General features: G+C 37.0%; 1 protein-coding gene across 1 annotated transcript; it reads left to right on the top strand.

The window, feature by feature from the left end:
- kpna4 (karyopherin alpha 4 (importin alpha 3)) lies at nucleotides 1–27,426 on the top strand. The gene is made up of 17 exons (XM_073041004.1): nucleotides 1–279; nucleotides 6,391–6,435; nucleotides 6,698–6,787; nucleotides 7,681–7,710; nucleotides 7,800–7,852; nucleotides 11,612–11,707; nucleotides 11,869–11,954; nucleotides 12,328–12,414; nucleotides 18,697–18,866; nucleotides 18,969–19,013; nucleotides 19,904–20,035; nucleotides 21,112–21,240; nucleotides 21,987–22,091; nucleotides 22,425–22,496; nucleotides 22,678–22,840; nucleotides 24,669–24,763; nucleotides 26,075–27,426. Exons 1-17 carry the CDS (start codon nucleotides 220–222, stop codon nucleotides 26,171–26,173), a joined length of 1,557 nt encoding a protein of 518 aa, XP_072897105.1. The 5' UTR covers nucleotides 1–219; the 3' UTR covers nucleotides 26,174–27,426.
- The last annotated feature ends 141 nt before the right edge of the window (nucleotides 27,427–27,567 follow it).

The raw sequence follows: 27,567 nt of genomic DNA, 5'->3' as shown, positions 1-27,567 counted from the left end.
ACTGCGAGTTGCCAATTGTGGCGAGAGCGAGGCTGAGTGTTTTACCGGCATTTTGCCTCCATTCCAGAGAAGGCAAAGTAGGGTCGAAGGGCGGTGGGTGGTTGGTAGGTTGGGCGGGTGAACGAACGCCGAGAGAGAGCGGGTGTTCCGGCCTGGTAATTGTTCAGTGTTCGTGAAAAAGAAGCGGCGCGGTTAGTTTCCCCCCTCAGGCTCTTGGCAATGGCGGACAACGATAAGCAAAGGCTGAAAAATTTCAAGAACAAAGGGCGGGATCTGGAGGTGAAGGAGGTTTTTTTTTATTGTTCCTTTTTGGCATTTTGTTGCGGTACCGATGCCGCCACCGCCGCCGTGACGTCTTTAGCAATTTGTGAGTAATCAAAAGCCCGGGCCTGCCTGAGGCCTAATTGAGTCGCCAGGCGTGAGTGAGCAAGGCAAGCGTCCGGGCGCCTTCGCAGAGATGTGAAAAAAGTAGCTTAAGAATAAATCGGTTGCTCCGTGGCTAATACAACTCGGTTTATCTTCGTTTATAAGTTGTAATTTTCCTGTGATCGGAAAGTTTTAACACATTTTCCAGAATCTCTATTTAAATGTCTTTAGTACATGTTAGTGATCAGTAAGCATGGTGGACTTTTAAAAAAGAGTGTTGGAAGTGTCTTCGTCATTTTGACGCAAGTAGCGTCTTTTCTAAGTGTAACTGGTTAGACTGTTGAGTAAATATCCTTGGGTCTAGTTAGTTCCCACCCGGATGCTTAAGTTATTTCAAGTATAAAGTAGAATGAACAAGAAAATAGGGTGTGTAGGTTCCAAAATAGCAATCGCCTCCTGAAAACACTTACGAAAGATGAAATTTTCAGATAATCGGTATTTTTATGGAAAACGAGGAATGCCTTAAATTTGAGGATTGTAAATGCCCATGCTAATTGACATGAACTTTTAAGGAATTTAAATTGTTTTACAGAACTAATCTGTTCACATTATACCTCTTTTTGTGTTGAGATTGAAGTCTTAAAGTTGTCTTCATTTGCACAGTCAAATCCTGTTGACATCTGCACAATGTATTATGTAATGTACTGTGTAATTCAGTTGAGATAAGAATTATTTTGGTGCTGCTAGCAGACTGTTCATGTATGTTTAGTGAAAGATTCAAAGATTATGTTGTTTTCTGGAAAATACAATTATTTGCAAAAATGAGCATTACTTGAGTGCCACCTATAATAGGGTTTCTCATTTTAGTATGGGTACATATTTCACACCCTTTACCACCAGAACAATAAGGCCAATGGATATAACTGTCATATCAACTTTTAAGTTATGCACACTGAGATTTTTGACTTCCCAAGAAGCTGGTGTCTGATATAAGTAAAATGTGAATCTGTGACACATATTTTGACAATAACACTGTCTTGAATCTTTATAAACTTCATAATGAAGTACTAATAACTGGATGCTTTTGTGAATTAATGCACAAAGCTGCTGAAGTATGTTGTACAAGAGTAATTATTTTTATTGAAATATCTTTTTAAAAACCAGGAATCTTTACTATAGCCACAGAAAATAGAAGCATTAGATTGCAACTGTAACCTTCCAGTAGAACTACCGTACTTTAAAAATTAAACATTTCACTGTAAAACATTTTTGGTGGTAATGGATGATGGCCCCTTCATACTTCTACAGGGATGTGCCATCCGAAGGACAGGAAAATATATTATTTCATTGATAGAACACTTAAGAGTTGTGCACCTTAAGTTTTTTTGCAAGTTTAGTGATGCCTCACCATCTAAATAAATTGAGGAAAACGTTTTTTTTAAAAAAAACTATTCCATCAAAAATATTGGCATTTAACTGTAAAACATGAACTCATGAAGGATCTTGGCCCAAAACATCGACTGTCTGTTCCCCTCCATAGGTACTGCCTGACTTGCTGAGCTCCTCCAGCACTTTGTGTCTGTGTGTGTTGCTCCCTAACTGTATAACATGCTGCTGCAAAGACAGGAAGGTTGGAAAATAATGGCTGGTGTTGCTCCTTAAAAGAATTGAAGGTATTTCTCAAAATTCAAGCTGTATTTGTCCAAAGTATGGTCTTCTGGTTGAGTATGTAGGGCTTTCAGCTAGTGGGTTACCAAAACAACTTGACATCTCTAACTCGAAAAACATTTCACAGAAATGTAATCAAATAAAATTCAGAGTCACAACAGTAGGATAAGGCTTATAACTAATGCGTGATCTCAAAAGTGGGTTTTGAGGAAGAAAGGGTGTTTGGAAACTATCAGTTTATCTAGTGTTTTATTGTTGCCAGCTGAACATTAAAGGGATTGCTGTAGTGAACACTTTGTCCATAAAATGGTATTGGAGGAATGTGTAACAACTACAAGGAGCAGTCACATGGACCATGTTTACAAGGAGTGATGTCCTAGGTGACCAGCATCCATCATCAAAGAACCCCACCATCCAGGCCATGCTCCCTCTCACTGCTGCCATCAGGAAGGAGGTTTAGGAGACTCAAACACCATGCCACTGGGTTCAGAAGTTATTACCCCTTAACCATCAAGCTCTTGAATCAGATAGAATAACTTCACTTGTGTTCCTGATAATAATTGCTTATTTATTATTATTACTACTCTGCTTTTCTTTGTATTTGTGATTTGTTGCCTTTTGCACATTGATTGTATTTGTTTACATTTTCATTCATTCTATTGTATTTCTTGGTATTAACTGTGAATGCCTGCAAGAAAATGAATTTTGGGATAGAATGTTGACAGTGACATTACAGAAAATTCTAATGCAGACCACTTTCAAAGACTATCCCCCCATAAAAAGCATAAGGCTTCTTTCTATTTCCAACATTTGCAGTTCTTAAATATTTAAAAAATAAGTTGCTTTGTTCATATTTGTAGTTGTCTGATTGTGTTTACATTGTGGTATTTCAGTAGTACATTCTCATCTATGCAGTGTTTACCTTGATGTTGAGAACGTACTTCATGTTAAAGTTGATTAGTTTGACCATTACAGATTAAGTGGAGATGATGTGTGACGTTATCAGTGAAATAGAGTTGAGTAATATTAACTTTATGCATGGTTTATCCATTGTGGATAATTCAGGATTTTGCTAAGGGGCATTAAATAGACTGAAAATAAAAACTGATAGTCAATAGGTCAGGCAACTTATCTTGGAGAATTAGTCCCTTTTTATTAAGAAATATGTTTTGAAACGATTTGGAAAATTTCCTTGAGAGATCATTTGATAGAGCTGTGTAACTATGTACATTAATACAATTTGTAATATTTATTGAGCTGCCCAATGTTTATATTACGGTAATCATTAATATTTATTTCAAGTGGCAGAAATTACACTTGATTCTTTGATTTGTGATTGGAGGAACACAATCTTATCTAGTTCAATTGAATAAAGCTGCCTTTATATTTTTTATTATTTAAGTATGTACATTTTGAACTGAACTAAATTAGGTCTCCAAAGACTGGAATAGTTAATAACTATAAAGAAAATGTTAGTGTAATTACCATGATCTTGTGTTACTTCTGAATTATAATTAATGCTGGATTTTATTTTTGACAATTCTAACTGAACTGAATTTGTGCACCTGTCAGGATTGGTGTTCTGAAGTCAATTACGGTTTAATAGGAAATTTCAGTTTTGCCATGAAAATCTCTTATTGATCTTACTACTGGTGTAAGAGACCAAACAACCTAATGATTGGAAATTGCAGAATATGCCACTTTTTGATAAATATCATTTGATCTAAATATTCTATATTTCTTAAAGCTTTATAGATTTTAGCCAATTGGCCTTTTAAGAAATGTGTTGTGAAATGGGTACAGTTTTTGATTGAATTTGGGGAATAAAGGACTTTATATGGCCAAGCCTTTGTTTTTTTGTTTTAAATGTACTTTTAAAATTGGCAGAGGGTCCTTATTTTGTGTGTGGAGTTCTGTGCCTAAAAGCAGCATGAAACTGAGTTTCCCTTAATTTTGAAATGAACCATTTCCCCAAAATCACAGTGAAATATATAGCATCAACTGCTCTTGCTGGGTAGTCTGATCCTGTCTGCATTGGTAATAGTTGTTTCCAGCAAGTGAGTTATGACGTATGTTTGTCTGAATGTAGCCTGGGAGGAGCTGATTTGCTAATCAGTGAAAACTTATGGAATGACAAAGCATTTTCTTAAGTTTTTCTGGGATTATACCTTTACTAATTTGGAATTTTGTACTTATTTTGTCACCATATTTTGTAATATTTATTACAACATTAAAAAAACAAGTAGTTGGATTGCATGTCCTGTATCTGCAGGAATTCTTAGCTCTTTGACATTCAACTCAAGTGGGATAAAAATAATATGCAGCATAAGGGATGGAGAATACATGACTGATAGTTTGCTTAACAAACCAAAGGAGGGAGTGCTGGTACACACAAATTATCACTGGTTTTAGTTTGAGAGCTGCAACTGGTATAGCCATTGATCGGCTTATGGTACCTAAAAGGTTGAAAAATATTGGTGTTACAGATGGGCTGGAATAAGTGAAGTTCAAACAAATTGAGAAGTACTGGGTTTGGTTTGCAGTTGAATTGCCTGTTGATATTTTCTTTTAACAAAATTGATTAGATAAGTAATGGGGAGATCATTTTAGTTTGAGCAAAGGAGCCCAAGCAGAATTAGGATTTGCTTTTCCAATTATTGCTGTTTGTGACAGAGTACCTTTTTTCCCAAATTTTTGTTAAGTTTAAATGTCGTTAAACTATAAATTACATTGCCTGACAATTTAAAACTATGGATTTGAGGGAATAGTAAGTAACTTGGCATAGAAAATGGAAATGGCTTGATATAAAGTGTTTTCTTAATCTGTTATCGTTCCATGTCTAGAACTCTTTATTTCATACTACCACTTAAAACTTGCAAGAATCACAGCCTTGTATTTAGGGAAACTCATACTTAATATATTACCGCATTTGTTACAGGTGGTAACATGCCTGGGCAACTGAGGTTGAAAGGTTTGTTACCATAAAGTGAAAAGATAAGAATCCAGAACTTAATTGGTGGTTAATACAGTGGTATTTTTGGGAGACATGAACTACATGCAGCATCTCAAAGTATTTAGAAGGGTATCTCCATCATAATTTGCATAAAATTCTCCAAATTTCAGTGGTAAGATGGTGAATTTTAGCATTGGTATAATTACCATTGATAACATTACCATCAAGGCTGTAGCTGCCACCTGAACCTATGGATGGACTATCACTTTTGTCCTTTGTGGTAAACCCCTGAAACAGGCTCCTACTCAGTATGAAATTGTCAGGAAAAAGAAAATACTTCCTTGAAAACTTAGATTTTTGCCAGTTTGTGGGAATTACTAGCCTAAAACTTAATCACAATGAAAAAGAAGCATTCAAGCATGCACTGAGAATTGAGTCTTTCTGGGAGCATGCAAATGCTCAGAAAAGATGGTGGAAGGAACATGCTACCTCCTTTCGTTAAGTTTAATAACACCTATTTAATTAACCGAATTCTTCAGTAACCTCAGAACCATTAGAACTGAAGAGTCCCTGAGACTGTACCATATAAAAGCAATATACAGTTTTGCACTTTCCTTGGGATGTTGGTTTCCAATGGAAAAGATTCAGTTAATAAGCTACAACATTACAAGTTAATATTATCATGAAATATTACTACATTGTGGAAATGTTTTATAGAATTGCTTATTTGGTGTTGAAAGGTTACTAGTTTTTTCAGATGAATTTATGAAATAAGTAATTCATTTAAAAGTTGAGTGTAAAATTGAATGCAAATGAATTATGAAATCTCACTACTTCTGTGAGTATCTTAAATCTCTGAGAACAGTTTCAGGTTCCTAGGCACCAAAAATTAAGTTTAGCCTACAGACATGAGTAACACTCTGTCCTCATCTGGTTCCCATAAAGCATAAGAATTTGGACAGCATGTGTGATCTGATAACACTTAGCAGTAAACAGTCTTGATCCAGTAGTTCAAAGTAAAATCAAATTATGTATGTTACCATATACTATCTTGAGTTTCATGTGGGCATTTCCATTTGCAGGTAAAAATGTGGAATTAGAAATTACTGATCAGGAAGAATTCTTAATTGTTTTCTTCATACTATGGGACCAATGTTTAGATCATTCAGATCTGCCTTGGGACTGCACGTGTTAATGCATTAAGCACTAAGCACTGGCAAAATTTAAATTAGTTAAACATTGATTTTTGAGAATGCAAATGCTACTTTGTAGTTTGGAATTTTACTTTTGTTTTGTCACCACTGTAGTTTGCACCAATATAGATTTTTTAAAACTAACTGATTAAAATAGAATTGCAATTTATGTAGAAGATGAAAGGAATTGATAATGTTTTTCTTCTTTAGTCTATGAGAAGACAGCGAAATGAGGTGGTAGTCGAACTAAGAAAGGTAAGAAATCCTGGTGAAACAAAGTTGCAAAAAAAATTAAGGCAATATAATGATAGTTGTTATAAAAATAAGTATTTAAAATGGTAACCATTAGTGAAATAAGTAACACTTAACTGGTTGTGTGCAAAATACCTTGTAGAATATAAATAATACTTATTGTCTATGTAAATAAGTTATAAAATATCCTTTATTTTTGTTTGCATTTAATATTACAATTGAAATTCCTATTTCTCATCTGAACATGATATTTCTACTCTTGCAGAATAAGAGGGATGAACATTTATTAAAGAGAAGAAATGTACCTCAAGAAGATGCTTGTGAAGATTCTGACCTTGACGGTGACATCCGAGTGGTAAATACTTTGACTGCTGATTAAGACAGTTACTTAATAGTGTGGGGTTCTAATATTGATGCTAGCAGAAAGTGAACAATGTCATCAAATGTTTTTGTTTGGAAGCAGTATAATATTTTTATCATTACCCACTTGATCAGTTTTGCAATTAATGTAATAGAATTAATTCACATATTAGCACATTTAGAAGGGATAGGCAAATGAATTACTGTGCTTAGACTTCTTTTGTTTTTGTGCTACTAATGGAACTTCTTTAAAATCTGGAAGTTGTATTTCTTAATTTTATTTGGGTCTCAAGTGTAATAATAAGTGTAAAGTGTAACGTTTACAATAAAACAGCCATTATAACTTGTCAGTTTTGTCATGGAGCTAATATCACGATACAGTGGGATATTGTGGAAAATTTGAATTTATATAATTCACATCAGTATTGCTGCTCATTTGAGGCTTGCATTTAAATCTAATAGTATTAGTGATCAACGACGGTGCATTGTCTAGTTTTGGTAGTGAGGTCAAATTTCACTTCTCTTTAATGTCTGTCTTTGGGTAACTTGCAACTATTGTCAGTGCCTATTGGTACAGTTAAATGCTATATTTTAAGCTGCAAGGTTCTTGGGGGTTCTCAGTTTTTTTTCAGGCTACAGGAGAAATTACTTGCGCTGTTGAGCTCTCCTTCAGCAGTAAGTTAGTCGCGGCTTTTTCTCTAATATGTCCTCCAGGCAGAAATTTCATGCAGTTTGTTTAAATGTTAAGTGCCTTGGGCATTTTGCCATGTTTTATTTGCTGTATAGTAAGTAAAATGGTTGCAGAATTTGTAGTTATGCAGCTTATTCCAAATAATTATTTGAGTTAAACTGCAGTAACTTTTTAATGTTCTTGTTTACTTTCTGCAGCAAAATACGTCACTCGAAGCAATTGTTCAGGTAACTAATAAATATTAAAGTTGGATTTTATGTCACAAAATGAACTTTATATAAGTACTTACTAATGGTATGATTATTTTATTAAACAGAATGCTTCTAGTGACAACCAAGGGCTTCAGCTCAGTGCAGTGCAAGCTGCCAGGTGAGATAGTCACCCTCTAAACTTGATAACATTTGATGGCTCAAAATACAATTGACTTGTATTCCTGGAAAAAAGTGCTGGTTTTTAGAAATTTTTAATGCTATTATTTGTTACAAAGAACTGACAAGCAGTGTGCACTTCTGATTTGGAGAATAGAATGCAAGTGCCACTGATTTGTAACTTGGCTTCATTGATAATTATTATTGAGCAGAAATTGTTTCCAATTAAAACATAGGTAAGGCTAAGGCTGGAGGTTGTACTTCTTAATTTTTATTCGGGTCTCAAGTGTAATTTGTGATTTTACGGTAACATTGTTTACTATAAAACAGCCATTTTAACTCATCAGTTTTGTCATGGTTCTCAAGATAAAAATGTTACTCAACAGTCTTTTCCCCCGATCATTTTCTGAGGAAGAGCTCATCAAGGTTAGAATTCTATTTTTGTTTATTGAGGTACTACACGGAATGGCCTTTTGAGCCCAGCAACCCCAGATTTAATAAAATGGACAATCTTGAAATTCAGCTACTGATTGGCAAGTATGAGGTTGTGGCCATCTCTGAAACTTGGCTAAAGGATGGCTGCCATTGGGAGTTAAATGTCTAAGGATATACAGTGTATTGGAAAGATAGGTTAGTAGATGGTGGTGTGACCCTGTGTATAAGAAATAATATTAAATCTTTAGAAAGAGATGAAATGGGATTAGAAGGTGTTGAGTTACGAAATGGCACGTGTAAAAGGATCCTAATGGCAGTTGTATACAGGCCTTCAAGCAACAGTGGGGATGTGGATTACAAGTTACAGCAGGAGATAGAAAAGGTGTGTCAGAAGGGTGATGTCATGATAATCATTGGGGATTTAAACATGAAAGTGGATTAGGAAAACCAGGCCAATACTGGACCTTGAGAGAATTTGTAGAATGGCTTTTTAGAACAGCTAAAATCCACCAGAGGAGCGGCTGTGTTGGATTGGGTGTTGTGCAATGATCCTGAGGTGATAAGAGAGCTTAAGGTTAAAGAACCCTGAGGGAACAGTGATCACGATATGATCGAGTTCACTTTGAAATTTGAGAAGGGAAAACTAAAATCTAATGTGTTGGTATTTCAGTGGAATAAAGGAAATTACATTGGCATAAAAGGGGAACTGGCCAAGGTTGACTGGAAAGGAACACTAGCAGGAAGGACAGTGGTGCAGTAATGGCTGGAGTTTCTGCGAAAAATGAGGAAAGTGCATGAAGTCCAAATAAGTAGAAAGTTTTGAACGGAAGAAGGACACTACGGTGGCTGACAAGTGAAGTCAGAGCCAAAGTAAAAGCAAAGCAGAGGGCATACAAGAAATCCAAAGCTAGTGGGAAGCTTTTTTTTAAAAAAAAAAATAATTTGCAGAAGGAGACTAAGAATGTCATTAGGAAGGAAAAGATGAAAAGGAAGCTGGCGACTAATATCAAAGAAGATTCTAAAAACTTTTTTTAAGTATATAAGAGGGAAAAGAAAGTTGAGGGCAGAGATAGGACCAATAGGAAATGAAGCTGGAGATATTGTAATGAGAGACGCAGAGATGGTAGAGGAGCTGAATGCGTATTCCACAGTCTTCACAGTGGAAGACATCTGCAGTATACCGGACATTCAGGAGTGTCGGGGGAAGTGAAGTGCAGTGACAGTTACGGACGAGAAGGTGCTCAGGAAGCTTAATGGTCTGAGGGTAGATAAATCTCCTGGACCTGATGGAATGCACCCATGGGTTCTGAAGGAAGTAGCTGGAAAGATTGCGGAGGTATTAACAATGATCTTTCAAGAATCGATAGATTCTGGATGACTAGAAAATTGCAAATGTTACTCTGCCATTTAAGAAGGGTGGGAGACAGCAGAAAGGAAACTATAGACCTGTTAGCCTGACATCAGTGGTTGGGAAGTTGTTGGAATTGATTGTTAGGTATGAGATTACGGAATACCTGGAGGCACATGACAAGATAGGCCAAAGACAGCATGGTTTCCTGAAAGGAAAATCCTGCCTGACTAACTTACTGCAATGTTTTGAGGAAATTACAAGCAGGGTAGAGAGAAGGAGATGCAGTAGATGTGGTGTACTTGGATTTTCAGAAGGCCTTTGACAAAGTACCGCACATGAGGCTGCTTAGCAAGATAAGAGCATTCGTTGGCTGATCGGCACAAAACCGAGTGGGAATTCTGGCTGGCTGCCAGTTACCAATGGCGTACCACGGGTCAGTGTTGGGACTGCTGCTTTTTACAATGTACATCAGTGTTTTGGACCATGGTATTAATGGATTTTTGACTAAATTTGCCAATGGTTCAAGGATAGGTGGAGGAGTGGGTGGTGTTGAGGAAACAGAGAGCCTGCAGAGAGACTTAATAGTTTAGGGGAATGGGTAAAGAAGTGGCAAATGAAATACAATGTTGAAAAGTGTATGGTCATACACTTTGGTGGAAGAAATAAACGGGCAGACTGTTATTTAGATGGGAAGAGAATTCAAAATGTAGAGATGCAAATGGACTTGGGAGTCCTTGTGCAGGATACCCTAAAGTTTAACTTCCAGGTTGAGTCGGTGATGGTGAAGGCAAATGCAGTGTTGGCATTCATCTCTAGAATTATGGAATATAGGAGCAGGGTTGTGATGTTGAGGCTCTATAAGGCACTTGTGAGACCACACTTGGAGTATTGTGTGCAGTTTTGGGCTCCTTATTTTATAAAGGATATATTGACATTGGAGATGGTTCAGAGAAGATTCACGAGAATGATTCCAGAAATGAGAGGGTTACTGTATGAGGAACATCCGGCAACACTTGAGCTGTATTCCCTGGAGTTCAGGGGAATGAGGAGGGATCTCATAGAAACATTCCAGTGTTAAAAGGCCTGAACAGATTAGATGTGGCAAAATTATTTCCCAAGGTAAGGGAGTCTAGGACAAGAGGGCACGACTTCAGGATTGAAGGATGTCCATTTAGCATAGCGATGCGGAGAAATTACTTTAGTCAGAGGGTGGTAAATCTGGAATTTGTTGCCATGAGTGGCTGTGGAGGCAAAGTCATTGGGGCATTTAAGGCAGAGATAGATAGGTTCTTAATTAGCCAGGGTATCAAAAGGTATGGGGAGAAAGCAGGGAAGTGGGAATGGCTGGAAGAATTGGATCAGCCCATGATTGAATGGCAGACCAGACTGGGTGGGCCAAATGGCCTACTTCTGCTCTTGTACCTTATGGTCTAACCCTAGCCGAATCATGGTCCAATTTACAATGACCAATTAACCGATTAGCTACCCTAAACACTAGAAGTGTAACAGGTAGTGACTACTAAATAACTATCAACTGGTACGTCTTTGAAGTGTGGGAGGAAACTGGAACACCCAGAGAAAACACACGGTGTTGAGGAGAACATCTAATCTCCTCCTTACAGTCAACAGAGGAGGGTTTTTTAAAGTCTTTCCTTCACTTCATCACTTGCTATCATTTTCCAGCCTTAGAGCTGTCAGAATTTTATACGCAATTTCTGATCTTCCATTCCACTGTTTGCAGCTATGTGTTCACCTTTGTTCAAGCTCTTGAATTTTTTTCTAAGACCGCAGCACAATCTTGCATTATTTAAACTGCCCCTTAGATTTTTGTGAAGATCTCACTCGTCTGGCCCAATGTGTCTATTTTTGAGATTGCACTTACAAAGTATAGTGGAATGTCATACTACACTATGAAAATGAATAGTGGTTAAAGGAAAAGGTTTAAGTTTTCATTTATTTCTTTTCTTCTAACAGGAAATTGTTATCAAGTGATCGCAATCCACCAATAGATGATTTAATAAACTCTGGTATTTTACCAATTCTTGTGCATTGTCTAGAACGAGATGACAAGTGAGTACTGAATGTGATCAATGTATTCAATCTGAATTAAAACTAATTTTGAAAATTTAAATTTTTCCAAAAACTGAGTAGAGCAACTTTTCTCCTGATAGCAATCTTTTAAAAAAAATGCAATGACCTACATTATTAGTAATACGCAATTTTTTTTGTAGTCCTTCATTACAGTTTGAAGCAGCATGGGCTTTAACTAATATTGCTTCTGGCACCTCGGAGCAAACACAGGCAGTGGTTAAATCAAGTGAGTGTTTTCTCTTATTATTGGACACTGATTTTCTTGACTTGTGATCTTGTAATGTTGTACCGTAATTGTTGAAATGGGGAGATCTTTCTTTCTTTAAGCCTTTAGTTTAATTTTAAATTGGCATGTAACCTCGTGTTTTAAATGATTTGTTAGAAATATTAATTGGGTAAACACTGAATTTAAACTTCTAAGATAGGTGTGGCACATCCATCTATGTGTTTTAATATTGGCTTTGATTCTGAAATCTTTAATAGAAAGATAGCTTAAAATAGGGCATTACAACATGCTCTGCAAAAATATCTGTTTAATCCCTTGAATGCTGAAGGTTTTTTTTTCTCGAGTTTAATCCATTTTATATTTTGCTTGTTAGATGCTGTTCCCCTATTTTTAAGACTGCTACACTCTCCACATCAGAATGTGTGTGAACAAGCGGTTTGGGCTTTGGGAAACATCATAGGTATGTTTTACTTGACCTTATTCATTTTGTCACAGAACCTTCCTTCTGGAGTTACTCGGGTTCATTTACAACTTGCTATCTTAATAGAAATCTGGCATAGGAGATCGGCTGTAAATGTAAATATTTTTTGTCTGGTCTTTTGTCTTTCTATAACATTTTCCGGATCGTCAACAAGGTTAAAAACTAACTTGTGGTGGTTTTGTAGGAATATTTAAATGTTGGAATTCCAGTGTTTTGGATAAAAACTTCGAATTTACTAATCGTGCATACACCCATGTTCGTACCGCAGTTTTCTCTTAACTGCCCTCTGAAATGGCCCAGCAAGCAGTCAGCTAAATCACAACTCTCATTTAAAACAAATAAGAATAAAACTGGACAGACAGTTCACCAATAACTAAGGCACTGAATATACAGCAGAGGTACTCCCATTCTAGTCATCCTTTCAAAACCCTCATGAGCAATAAAGTGTTATGTCTAAATTATAAAATGTGTTCCCCATGGGATAATCAAGCAAAATTCTATCTCTATAAGTAGCCTTCTATATTTCCGTCACACGTTGTCTCTTGGTATCTAACAAATCTGTAAAGATCCTACTTTTGATTGCAATTAACATTGTCTCTCAACTTTATTCAGTATTTCTCTGAATAAAAGTTTGAAGCAATAAAAATTTGACATGCTTGAGATTTTGTGTTGAACTTATCCAACATCAGCTGTGATTGGCAGTTTGTCTAGGAGAAGAAAAACTGATGTCAAACCTCCACTGCCTTGCGGCTATACCCATTCAATGGAAGGTTTCAGGTGTAAACCCCGAAGGGAAAAATTTGGAGCTGGAGTCCCTAAGACATTTATGCATTGAGTTCAACACTGACTGGCAACTCCTGCAACACTGCTGGTATCAAACTATATCAATTTTTTGCCTTCCTTTGGATTCACCTGAAGCCTGGAGAGTGGAGTTTGCTAAATGGGCAAAGCTTGCTGTCCATATCGTATCGCCCAGACTTGCGTATCTAGACGGTTAGGACACAACATCCGTGGTTGATCCTGACCAACGGAGGCTTCACTCACTATGCAAACTGTTGGATTTTACTTGATCAATACTCAAATTTACTCTTTAGTCACATTATATTTCTTTAAGTGAGCTTGAGTTTAAAGAAAATGCATTCCTGGCCCCTGGTGTTCTAAATGTTCAACTCCCATTCCAGCCCACTGTTTTGAATCCTTGGCTGCCCCTCCAGACCTCTGCTTTTGGCTACTTGTTGGGCTTAAACTCTAGCTTGGGTTCTGTATGAATGAATGAGCCAGGTGCTGCACCATCAGGATTTGCTGACAATCAGATGCTGAGTTATTACAGTTTTACTGCACTCTGGGTGGGGCAACTTGGAGTGCCCATCATTTAGAGTTGCCTGTTATAGTATCATCACTAACTGGGCTGGCTGAGTCCTGATGGGCAAAACTCAGGTTGAATAAGTGGCAGGTAATGGCTGAACCAACATAAGGGTAAAACTGTTTTATCTTTGCAAAGCTTCCATTTGCAATAGCAACTGTCCATTACAGTTTCAGTAGGAGTAATCACTGTCCAATCTCTGAGGAGACAGAAATCCTTTCTTTGCACCGAGAATCTCTTCCATCATTTTGTGTGGTAGTACCCTGCTGAATAGGATTGACTTGGAGCAAGTTTGACAGCTTAACTGAGTGTCCATTAGATGCTATGGGGTATCTGGAATCTCATGGCATAGCATATCACTCAACCAATACAATTAACCTAAAGGATTAATTCTGGTTTAATGAAGATCGCTGAAGATCATGTTAGGTGCAGCACCAGGTACACCTAAAAATGAGATCCAGACAGGTGAAGTTACAACAGTGTTATAGAAGCTAAATCGCATGTACAATTAACACAATTAAGCAATCTTCAAGCTCATGGATCTAATCAGTCAGTACTTTGCAGTTGCATACAAGGATGGTAATTAAATATATCTATTGTTGAGGTGGCAACAAATATTTCCTTGTTGAATGTCAAAGATGACACTGAAACATCTTTGTCCAGAAGTTTAGACTGATCCTTTTCAGCTGCCACCTGATATGCCCAGCATCTCTGCAGCTATGCTTTAGTCGCACCATAAGATGTCAGAAGGCAGCTAATAACACTGGATAAAGTAGAAGACTGGAACCAGGCAACATCCATTTTGTCATTCTGAAGATTTGTGCTCAAGACCAGCTTTGACTCCAGTGAAACTGCCCCAGTATTTTCTACTGGGCAGCTGGGAGAATATTGAGTCTTAATATCCATTTTAAAAAAATACAAATCCAATCTAAATATTGCCAATTAATTATTCTAATTTTCAGCGAACTGATCACTCGCTACTGCAGTCAGAGGTTCCCACCAGCTTCACAAGGGCATCACTCAGACTGGTGGTGTACAAGAAGAACTGGGTGAGCTGCCTAAACTATGTCACTCGTAGCACTCGACATCTATTGGGAAGTGTTTGAGAGGTTGGTCGTGGCTAGAAGCAACTTCTGCCTAAGCAAGAACCTGGGCCCTCTGTAAATTTCCTATCGTCATAATAGGTCTACAGCAGATGCCATTTTGTTGGCTCCATTTGTCCTTCGACTACCTGGACAACAGCAATATCTATGTCAGGCTGTTTTTTTTTATTATTGATTACATCTCAGTGTTCAATACCATCATCCCCTCAGTACTAATCACCAAACTTCAAAACTTGGGCCTTTGTACCCCTCTTTAACTGGATTCTCCATTTCCTTATCAGGAGACCACTGTCAGTCAAATCAGAAATAAGACAGAATAAAGACAGCCAATAAAGGCGCTCTTCAAGGATGTATGCTTAGCCCTTTGCTCTTCTTTCTACACTTTTGACTTTGTAGCTAGGCATCTCTTAAACACCATTTATAAATTCGAAAGTGACAGAATCTCAGATGGTGACGAGGTGGTGTACAGGAGTGAAATCGGCTCGATGAGTGGTGTTGCAACAGCAGCCTTGCACTTAGTGTAAATAAGCCAAGAACTGATTGTGAACTTCAGGAAGCGGAAGTCAGGAGAACACATACCAGTCCTCATTGAGAGGTCAGCAGTGGAAAAGGTGAGCAGATTCAAATGTCTGGGTGTCATCATCTTTGCAGATCTAACCTGGGCCTAACGTATCAATGGAATTGCAAAGAGGCATGCTAGAGACTTTATTTCATTGAGTTTGAGGAGATTTTTGTATGTTACGAAAGACTAGCAAATTTCTACAGACATACCATGGACAGCATTGACTGGTTGCATCTCTGGAATGGAGACACCAATGCACAGGGATGGAAAAAGCTGCCGAGGGTTGTAAACTCACCCAGCTCCATCAAAGGAACTAATTTCACCATTGAGGACATCTTCAATAGTTGAAGCCTTAAGAAGACTTCATCCGTCATTAAGGACTCTCCATCTAGACAATGCCCTCTTCTCAGTGCTACCATCAGGGAGGAAGTACAAGAGCCTGAAGATACACTTGGTGATTTTGAAACAGCTTAGTTTTTTTTTTCTGCCATTAGATTTCTGAACAGACCATGAACCCAAGAATACTACCTCACATTTTCTTTTTATGCTACTTATTTTTGTTTATTATTGTAATTTATAGTTCTTGTGTATTGCACTGTACTGCTGCCACAAAACAGCAAATTTCAGAAGATATGTTTGTGATAATAAACCTGATCCTGATTCAAACTGTAAGTGTTGCTAGGAATGCTATCAATTGGCACATGGTCACTAAAAACTTTCACTCCTTTGTTTGGGTTTCACTACTCTATTAGGTAGATATGGCTCATTATAGCATTAATCCAAACACAGAAGAGCTGTTTGTGGATCTAAGAAAGTTTGGTGGTGAAACATCACAGCTGCTAAGGAGATGGTAGACACTTCAATGTTTGTTGTCATCCATCGTCAAGGCATGGCAATAATTATGTGGGAATCCACTGCAATGGGATTCCAGCCATGGAAAATCCCTCAACTATTGATCTTAGCTTCCTATCGCTGAGCCAGTTTTAGATCCAATTTGCCATTCTACTTCAGATCCCAAGTGCTATTACTTAATTGAGTATGTCATGTGGGATCTTGTTAAAATCCTTGCCAAAAACAATGCAGACTACATGAAATGCACATCCCTCAGCGTTCCTTGTTGGTTCAACATAAGTTTGATCAAGTTTGTTAGAAATGACATCCCCTGAATAAATCTAAGCTGAACGATCCTAATTATTTCATGCCTTTCTAAATAAATATTTGTGCATTACCTTAGAATGACAATTTGTCCACCACCAAGTTTGAACTATGATGCACCATCAATAACTCTCGGAGACGTGAGGCGAGAGATAGGCTTTGCTTAGCTGGAAGAGAGAGCACTATCAGCAGCAAGAGACCATCACACAACATCCTGGAGACTGAGGGAGGAGCAGTGCCTCCAATCGCCTTTATACAGGGGTCTGTGGGAGGAGCCACAGGAGCAGTCAGCAGGGGGGGCGTGTCCAGACAGGTATATGTAGTTCACCACAAACTATTTGGCTTGTAATTACTTTATCCCTTCCTTTTAAATGTTAGTTGTCTCCAGTTTTGTACCCATAGTCTGAGAACACTTCTGTTCCTCTTGTAGCTAGGACTTTCTTGTGTACTAGGCCCCAACAGTCCTCAGCTGCTTCATCTGTTCCATTCTTGCCATCATCATGAGAGAAGTGTGAGTAATTTCTGGTCATTGCACAGTATTCATTTGATGCACAGTTCAGAAAATGAGTCTGTTCCTACATGTAGCAAGTCCTACACATTTAGGCATAAAAGATCTTCGCATGATCACATTTGTACCATGCGATGATGATCTTCAACAAGAGTAAGTGTAACAACCTGTGTTTGCAAACATCCTCTCCACATCCACATCTAGACATTTCAATGTTCAGTAGGTTTCAATGAGATTCCGCCCCCCCCCCTCCCATTCTTCTAAACTCCAGCAAATATAGACCCAGAGCCATCAAACAGTCCTCATACATTAACTCTTGTGTTCCTGGGATCAGTCACATGAGCTTTGGACCATCTCCAATGCCAGCACATCCTTCTTAGATAGGAATCCAAAATTGCTCACAGTATTCCATGTTGCCTTCTAACAATGCCTTGTAAAGCCTCAGCATTACATCCTTGCTTTTATGTTCTAGTCTTCTGGAAATGAACGCTAACATTGCATTTGCTTTACTACTGATTGAATCTGCAAGTTGACCTTTATGGAATCCTCCACAAAGACTCTCAAGTCCTTTTGACAGAAAACTGTATTGAGAAAAGGATATTAAAATTATAATTTTGTATACAACACTATAGAGTCTTTCGAGATTTATTTACAAAAATTTATGAAAGGTTAATATTGTCTGTCCACAGATGTAGGCAAAAAGTAATCCTGTAGATTTTTTCTGGGGTATTTTATTTTCTGTTATTATGACTTAAATAACCTCATGAATATGACATGAAGGACATCCACAGTCTCAGCCTCTGCTTTGCACTCAAAGGCCAGCAACATGGTTGGGTGATAAAGGACATCCGTGGAACTTGGGTTGTCTCTAGATGGTGGGTTCTAGGATCAGATGTCTGTGTGAGCAGGAAGCACGAAGGCCAGTCATTCGGCAGGTCTGGTGTTCGGAGTCCTGTCATCAGTTACTCCAGGGATCAGTACCAAGGATTGAAGGTCAATTGGAAGTTGGAGACTGGAGGCTTGTCTTAGATGACTGTGTGTGAGGGTGGATGGGAGGAAGGAAAGGGGCTTGTTTTGTTGTTAATTGTTCTGTGTTCTGGTAAGCAATAGACATGCTGTGTTGGTGCCAGAATGTGTGGCAGCACTCAGGGCATGTGAGTTGGGTTGAGTCAAAATGTTACATTTAAAATGCATGATCTTAAAGCACATCTTTGATAATTCAGTATAACATTTATTACTCTGTTCATTTGCTATATTCAACTGAAATATTAACACATGGTGACATTCACATACTAAGATAGGCATGAGAGATTCCAAGTATATTTTGAAATAAAAGTTTTAATTCCCAGTATTTCAATATTAATTTATTATTAATCAAACAGATGAGTTGCGTATTCACTTCATTGTTTTGTATGTAAACTGAATGCCCAAAAATCAGCTGCCTGCACATTAAAAAGAATTGTGAAGATATAAATGCATATCTTTTTAGAAATGACTTCTGCTTTTTCTGGTGGATTGAGCTTTGATAAAAAAGAAACTTAATGTTTATTCCCTCAATTCTTACAAACAGGGGATGGCCCTCAATGCAGAGATTATGTCATTAGCCTTGGAGTTGTGAAGCCCTTACTTTCTTTTATTAGTCCATCTATCCCCATTACCTTTCTTCGAAATGTCACTTGGGTGATGGTTAATCTCTGCCGTCACAAGGATCCACCCCCACCAATGGAAACAATTCAGGAGGTAGGTTTAGCTTTGATTTGTTTCACAATTTAAAATGTTTCAGCAGCTACTTCAGAAAGAGAAAAATGTACTAATGTTTGGGTGAATAAACTTTCTCCCTAGATTCTTCCAGCTTTGTGTGTGCTCATCCACCACACAGATGTTAATGTAAGTAATACACATAAAATTGTCCTTAAATTCTAGAAAGTAATTGGTGTAATATATTTTCCTTCTATGTATTTTTGTTCTATTCTTTGGTAATATCAAACACTACAAATGGAGATCGCAGCAGTATATAGTTCTTCATATTCCTCTCTTTCTGGTGGTTTTCTCATCCACTTCTACCTTGCTGTCTCTATGCCTTCAAATTTGATGCTCATTTACTTACCACCAAAACTTTTTATCTTTCCATGACCTATTTTTTAAACCCGTATTCTTTCTGTCGCTAGTGTTACATTCCTTTTATTATTCTCCCAGGAAATGACTGGAGGCATCTGCAGCGAGGTTCATGCCCTTTAATACTGCTTTCTGCTTTCTCCAAGGGCCTTGATAGAAAAATCTGGTCAAAATGGTGAATTAAAATTTCTGTTGCCCATGTCCATTTTACTAATCTCTTTTGCTTTCTGTTGCATTCCACTACCATCTCATAATGTCTCTTTCCTTTTGTATACCCCACATCTCTCCATCATATCTACCAGTCATTCCCCTTTCCAATTATCTTGTAAGATATTATTGTCTTTTTTATGAACATAAAATGTGAGAAATTTGTCTGTTCTTTATAAGCAGTAATATTTGAGAAAATCACATTTTTATATAATTTATAATGGAAAAAATCAGTGACTGAATCTTGATGTTGGGGACAAATGATGCAGGTAAACAATATGAAATGGAGTCAGTTTTGTATTTCCGTTAATGAATTAAATTTGGTACGTGAAGGTTAAATTATGCATGTAAGGTGATTTATTGGACATTCGGCACTTTGTTTAAATTATGATGTAAACATTTTTCATTGTAACTGTCAAATTGTTATTTGTACATTAAAATGTTTTTTACTTCAGATTTTAGTAGACACTGTTTGGGCACTGTCCTACCTAACAGATGCAGGAAATGAGCAAATTCAGATGGTCATAGATTCGGGGATTGTCCCTCATTTAGTCCCCCTTCTCAGTCATCAGGAGGTCAAAGTTCAGGTAAGATTACTGAATAATGAATTTGTCCTCCAGATCTTTTGGTTCTAAATAACATTGGAAGAACTTGAAATTTTAAGATTTTTAGTATCCAATCTTAAATGGGATATTTAAATTTGGACCATGTTCAATTAATATTGGACCAGTACTGGGAATGGTGTAGCTGTTTTGGTGGCTTCTGTCTGGAAGTTTCATGTGACTCCTGTTAGATCGAAACAAATCTAGATGAAATAGGAAAAAGTAGTGCTAAAGATTGTAGAATTTTAAGTTTGAGGGAAGTTGCCCATCATTACTTTGCTCTACCCTTTGCAGTGATTTAAATGTCTTATTTGCTCAAAGTCACCACAGGTTGTAATGAAGAGGTCCTACTATTTATACTTGATACTCTTTAAAATTTTGTCCAAATTCTTGGGTAGAAAGGTATTTCTAATAAAACAATGTGTCCATTACCCAGCATGATTGTTTCTCATGTCATGATAGTCTAAGAAATTACAAGCACGTGGGACACAGTTACATGACTTTACTTGCAGCTGGTCTAAACTGAGGCAGAGTAAACCAGCTAATTAAATGTATGACTATTACTCACTCAGTTGAATGGATCTTGGCAATTTTTGCATTAGTCATGGATCAATTATGATTAATATCCTTGTTTCATTGTACTGGGAAATTTAATGTTCAGTTTAATATTTTAAGAGTTAGCTGTAGAATTTGTATATAACTAGTACGGTATGCAAATTATTCTGGGGGATCTTGCCATTTAAACAACAGAAAGTGCATGTCTAATTTGACCAGATAAAACTGGCATTCATCTTGTGCCAAGGTATGCTGTTGAGATATGTCATTACAGACTCAACTGCTTGAATATAATTAGCTGTACACCCTGTGGTTACTAAATTGAGTAATATTGATTAAGGGGCATTGAATTTAAGAAACTATTTGCTTCCAATAGCTAGATATGATCTTAAATTTGCCAAATGAAATTTAAAACTTTCAATTTGATGTTTGGTTTTTTAAATAAAAACAGCAAAATCAAATTTTAGGTAATTTTTTGTAGTTTAAAAATATCAATATTTGCCTAGACTGCAGCTTTGCGAGCCGTGGGAAATATTGTAACTGGTACTGATGAGCAGACACAAGTCGTCCTCAACTGCGAAGCTCTTTCTCATTTCCCAGGATTGCTGACACATCCTAAAGAAAAAATCAATAAGGTAAGAGATTACTGTCTGTTGCGGCCGAAGTTCCCATGGATTTGGTTCCTTAGTTTAGAAGATATGATTGATAACATTAGAGGTTCTGTTGGAAATGATGAATTGCAAATTACTGGCACTGTGTGTCTGTAGTGGGGGTAGAATGCTTTTAATATGGGTATCTATAAATGGTAAGATAGTAATGTTATGTAGCATGAAAATTGACATTTTCTGTTAAAAGTATATGGTAATTCTAAAATACACCAGTGAAAAAATAGTGTAATTTTGTGTGTGTGTGTGAGATGGGGGTTGGGGCTGGCGGTTTGGTATTGGCTGGCACTATGGATCTGATTTCATTTGTGAGCATCAGTGCTGACACTGAAGTGCATCTGAAGGTAATCACTTTCCATTTAAGGGGCTTTATGGTGTGATTTTGCCAATGATTACAGCCTCAAAAGTCCATTTGCCAGCTTGGGTATGCCAGAATATTGTGACAGGGTGCCATTGATTTCTCCCTGTGAACTGATCCAACAGAGTTAGCGTCAAAATAAAAACATTTTTGATAGGATCTTGAAAGTATGCAGTGCATGTTAATTTTGGTAATTCGCTGTTATTCTGTGCCAATATATCTTCACTAGTAATTCTTTTAATATGTTCAAAACTAAAAATGTTTATGCAAAACAAGGTGAGAACAGAATTGGTGAATGTTATTTGGAAGTAAATATTCAATGTACTGAAACTTCCTTTCTACCAATCAATTAATACAGGAGGCAGTCTGGTTCTTATCTAACATAACCGCTGGGAACCAGCAACAAGTACAAGCAGTGATAGATGCAAATCTTGTTCCTATGATTATACACCTCTTGGATAAGGTGAGGGGTCCATTTGATTTCTTTTTGTTCCATTTATTTGCAATCTTAATGCAGACATTTCAGGCTTTTTTTTATAAAGTTTATTTCTTTTAATTGAATCATGTGGATAAACTTTTGATTTTGTTTACAAAAGGAGTAAATTATTTCCATTTTAAAACCAATTCAGTGAAAAAGTGGATCAGATAAGCACACTTGAGTGCAAGATTGCCAAAGTCATAATTGTGGATTCACTTTTGTATTGTACTGTTGAACAATATTGCTGGATCCAGAGTTTCTGGAAATTTGTCAGTTGTGTTGTGTTCTATTCTGTCATGCTTTATTTCTCCTCCCTAGGGTGACTTTGGTACTCAGAAAGAAGCTGCTTGGGCAATAAGTAATCTAACTATTAGTGGCAGGAAAGAACAGGTGAGTAAAACTAGAGTTCTAGTAAAACAATTGTCAGGAAAGCACAGTAAGCTAAGTATAATGTCCTATGTTAAATTGGGGAAGTTTTAGTGTACAGTTTCATTGGAGTTTGTAAACATTTTGTCGTTGCTATTTTGGAAAAGATGCATGATGTGAAACTAATTGAGTTTTTTTCCAATAGGTTGCATACCTGATCCAACAAAAAGTAGTCCCTCCATTCTGTAACCTGCTAACAGTGAAAGACTCGCAGGTGGTGCAAGTGGTATTGGATGGGTTAAGTAATATCCTCAAGATGGCAGATGATGAGGCAGAAACAATAGCTAGTCTGATTGAAGAATGCGGTGGTAAGAACAGCATAATCCTCTGTAAAAATAATCAAGTCAGCTATCAAGCATAAATTGAGAATACATTATGATTTCCTGAGAGATTTTTCAGTCAGTCATGTTGTGTTAAGGCAGTTAGGGAACAAATTGAGGGAGAAGCATGTTCCTAAGAATATTACCCTGTCAGATTAGTAGCTGATGGAACAAACTTGTCTAATTGACAAATTCTGAACAGAAAATGTGAACTCTTTTTCTTATTTGATGGGTTTTGGATGTATTTTGTCCGTGCTGTGGTGATATTTCAGCAGGTGCGTATCTAATGGCACCATTGTGTCTATAACTTATATTTTTGACACAATTTGTTGTTACATCCAGCAGGGGTTGCTTCATTCTAAATGTAAGAACGTTTACATCTGTTTTACATTAATCAGTTGTACTAAATGAGATGTTGGCTTGTAGCTGTTTATAGATGGTTCTAAACCACATTTGATAATTTTGATGTACCTGCTTTTAGTTTGGTTTTAATGCCTTAAGACAAACTTTCTTTTAAACAATAATTGAAAGCTAACATCACTGATAGTAGGAAGAGAAGCCAGTGTGGCAATACTATTACATGTCATTACTAGTGTATTATTTAGGGCTAAAGAATAGATTGGAGCCGTAATGCCAAATTATGAGAACTCTATCTTCAGAGTCCTTTCCAAGTTAGTGTTTGCCATAGAATGGCTTAGTTGAAGTACTTGGACCCTTCAAAAACACCATGCTGTCTGTATTGCTGTTAATTATGTCCATTGTTATCATGCCTCTGTGGAGCTCGGATTCCTGAATATGATCCCAGCTTGCATTGACAGAAAAATCTGATTATAGATTGGAAGGAAGATGAGGAAATTCAGCTGCAAAGTCCACCTAAACATTTGCAAACTAGAGAACTAAGCATCCATGGATGGTAACATGATGAGTTATGGAAAGCATGATGTTGAGGAAAGATTATTTTGAGTGCTAGTCTTTTGGGCATGAAAATTGTGCATGTTTATTTGGTTTAATTTTTATAAAGTAGAAGATTAATGTTAGACAAGCGCCAGAGACCTGTTGTTTTGGAGTAGTAGAAATATATGGATTAACTGGGAAATGAATTAAAGTACTGATAATTAATGGATGCCACATCATTTAATGGTTATGGGTGAAAAACATTCTGACTTACAAAGATGCTGGGCAACTTTAAGGTACAATACATCCAATTCTTTGAGTGGTCGCATAGGGAAATGTGCCAGTGGATTTGTCAAAGGTTCACCCAACAGCAGGGGAAAATCAAATAATACATATGATAATACTGGAGGTTAAGTAAATGTTATCCAGGATAGCAGAAACTTCTAAAAGGCCACTCAATTTTGGACAATGCAAGAAGGCAATTGGGCCTTTGGATTGTGTGTTCTTTAAAAAAGACAAGTTTTAACAATAGTGTTAGTTGAGATTGCATTTGGGACTGAAGAAGGGTTGGAAACTTTCTAACTTATTAAAAGCCTTGGATTTTTAAATGTCTCTTGCAGTCTTGAAGATCGGAATGCCTTAGACAGTGAAGTTATTTGTTGCATTGTTTCTGGGTTTTTTTGGCTTCATAAGATTGACATAAGTGGTAATTATAAGTTAAATGGTATCTGCATGAAATTTCTAGATATTGGTGTGCAGCCTGTACTTTCTATTTCATTATATACTGCATGCCGTTGTCTCCTAAAATTAAAATCCTGTAGCTACTGCTATCCTTTGGGAGAGGCAATCATAAAATTGCCTCCAGTAATACTTGGTATTAGTCAAAATTGCAAATGTCTTATTCTTTTCAATTTCTCTTCAGGGTTAGAAAAGATTGAACAGTTACAACACCATGAAAACGAGGACATCTATAAATTGGCATATGAGATCATTGATCAGTATTTCTCAACAGATGATGTAAGTCGAACGAATACCAAATATGATTTTTTTTTAACTCAGCATATGTTTCCTTTGTTGAGGTGGGGTCTCTGGAGCTGAGTACTGTGTCACTCTCCAGAATGTTCAAAGCTTATTACCCAGTGTTAGGGAATGTATACCCCTTAAATATTCAACTGTGTGAAGCAGTTTTTGCATTATATCATCTGTGCACTATAATAACTGTCAAAGCTTTTTGCTAATGATTCTGAAGCCAACAACCACAACATGCTGACTTGAATAACTCAGATACCCACACTTTAAAGAGAATATTATGGCATTTGGACAGGATGCAGAGGGGTACCAAATGGTAAGGGTTGGAAAATATTTAATTCTCAGAAGAGGGGAAGATTTTACAAAATTGATGGAGGTGCTGAATTGAGGGCTTTCCACAGGTGACAACTTTGGTAATGGTCAAAGGTCCAAAACTTCAAATTAATAGTAATTAGCAACAGAATTAGCGGCCAGAGAGACATTTACCAAGATAAAATTAACAAATTGTCGGTTTCTCAAAGAAGTGGCTGCTGGGATGAAAGGTTTAAAATCACTGTACTCAGTGGAGACTTGGGTGGCATAGAGGTATAGTGATAAGTGGTTGGGACTTGCAGCTCCACTTTGTGTATTGTCTCTGTGGAAGTTGTACATTTTCCTGTGATTGTGTTCCATCCCTTCAGTGGAAACAGACTCATAATTCTGAAATGTAACTTAAATGATATTTGAACACTCTGTGGGGGGGAATAAAACAAAATTGTATTGGAGAGCAGCTTCAAACATTCTGGCAAGCTAGTCTAAAAGGGTTTCCTGCAAAAGTCCTCAAACTCACCAAGTTTATTGTGGTGAGATTATTATTTCATATTCTGTGTTGTTAAAGTTAGATAGGATCTTCTCCTAATTGCCTGTTTGCTATGTCACCTTTTACTTCTGAATCTCATCTCAGTGGGCTATAATCCACTGATACATCTGTCTTTCATTATGATTTCAATATATAAATCTCAAAAGAACCTTGGTTCTCTGGGATATATGCATTTTCAGAGATAAATGGTGAGTTGTATGTATTTTAGGCTCCTTTTCAATGGAATCTGTGAGAGATATACATCTCATTAAATTTATTTGGTTATTTCAGGGGTATGTTGATCTTAATACAGTGGATAATGGTGGATACAATTGTGCAGAATATTACTGTTCTTCAGCTTCAAGCCTATTTACAGACTTATCCCTCACTACCCCCAATGTGATAGATACTCTGGAAGTTTTTTGCACACTGTCTCAGCTTATTTTTTCTTTCTTTTTAAGATTGATGAAGATCCTGCCTTGGTTCCTGAAGCAATTCAAGGTGGGACATTTGGGTTCAATTCATCCACCAATGTTCCAGCAGAAGGCTTCCAATTCTAGAAAGGCATAATTCCTGGAGCAAGTGGAAATAATGCAGCACTAAAGGAAGGTTTAATCGATCATGCTTGGCTCATACGGGGTCCACTGCTGCATTAAATCGGAGAGCTGTTTTGCAGATTGCGTTTGGTATCCGAGAAAAGCCCAAATGAAGTCAAGCTGGCGAGTGGGTGCGAGTGCGCGTGAGAGTGGTACATTGTTATAAAATTTCACAGTGAATGCTATTTAGGTTGTTTAAAGAAAGGGGGCTTAAAGTCAAAGAAAGGTCAATGTCTACAAAATAACTAAACCAAGATCAAATTCAGTTATCTAAAATTAGAAGAATGAAGCACTTAAGATACTTCAAACTTCATAAACCAAGAAAGGGACATCGACCAAGTCAGAAGACCGAGTCAAGGCCTTGCTATGAAGCACTGTGTGAATGGACCCACTGTATGAATGTCTGGACTCAGTGCTGTGGAGCCAGGTTCATTACTTGAAATCTTGGGCTCTGTATTCACTCATGAAAATAAACTCCTCATCACGGAGTTATGTGTGGAAGAGTAGTGTATGGGCGTGATGTTGTATGTGAACGCATGCAAACTTGATTGCCTTCAAGCGGCTAACGAATAAACCCAGAAAAACACCAAAATGAGTTTGTTTTTATTAATATTTAACATACACTGGAGAACTTAACCAATTTAGCAGCAGTGCATTGTATAATTTATCTGTAGCAATTTGGATTGAATCTTGCAGCATAAGTATCTTGCTTGTTTTATTTCCACCTTGGCTATTCTATTTTTTTAATGTTTATAAAACTTGTGTACTTGTTATTAATTGTTCCTCACTTACCAATTGCAACAATTAAATGCTGTGAGTTGCTTTCCATATGAATCACGAATATAGTAATAACTTAATTGTAATGGAGGTAAGCTGCTCACGTGCACAGATATTGCAGAGGAAAAAATAGAACATGTACATGCTCTGCTGCTTAATAAACTGAAAAGTTGCCATAATTTAAATCCAAGAAACTTCAAAACTCTTGCAGTATTGTGGAGCCTATCAATATTAGTCATAACTTAGATAAATGAAGTTGACTAAGATAAACAAATGATATGCACCTATTAATTGATGGCTACTTCTGATTTATTTTAGCTATTTTTTAGTTAGTTCCTGTGTAGAATATAGCACAGAATCTTTTGGGGGCAAATGCTGTTCATGAACATTTGTTTCATATTTTCCTGTAATTTTTCCTAATTAAAATATTTTGGTTGTGACTGGTTTTGGTGCTTATTTTCTGCTAAAGGGGTTGTTAATAAAAGTTAATGCAGGTTATCCAGCCAAATGTAAAATTACCTTTGATATTTTTGGGTTCATTTAAAAAATATTAGATAAAGTAGCTGTGAACCATCTGGACC

Source organism: Hemitrygon akajei, chromosome 3, assembly GCF_048418815.1.
Source record: "Hemitrygon akajei chromosome 3, sHemAka1.3, whole genome shotgun sequence".
In the NCBI taxonomy this organism is placed as follows: domain Eukaryota; kingdom Metazoa; phylum Chordata; class Chondrichthyes; order Myliobatiformes; family Dasyatidae; genus Hemitrygon; species Hemitrygon akajei.
Note: the sequence above shows the minus strand (reverse complement) of the source record. Positions and strands in the feature narration are given on the sequence as shown.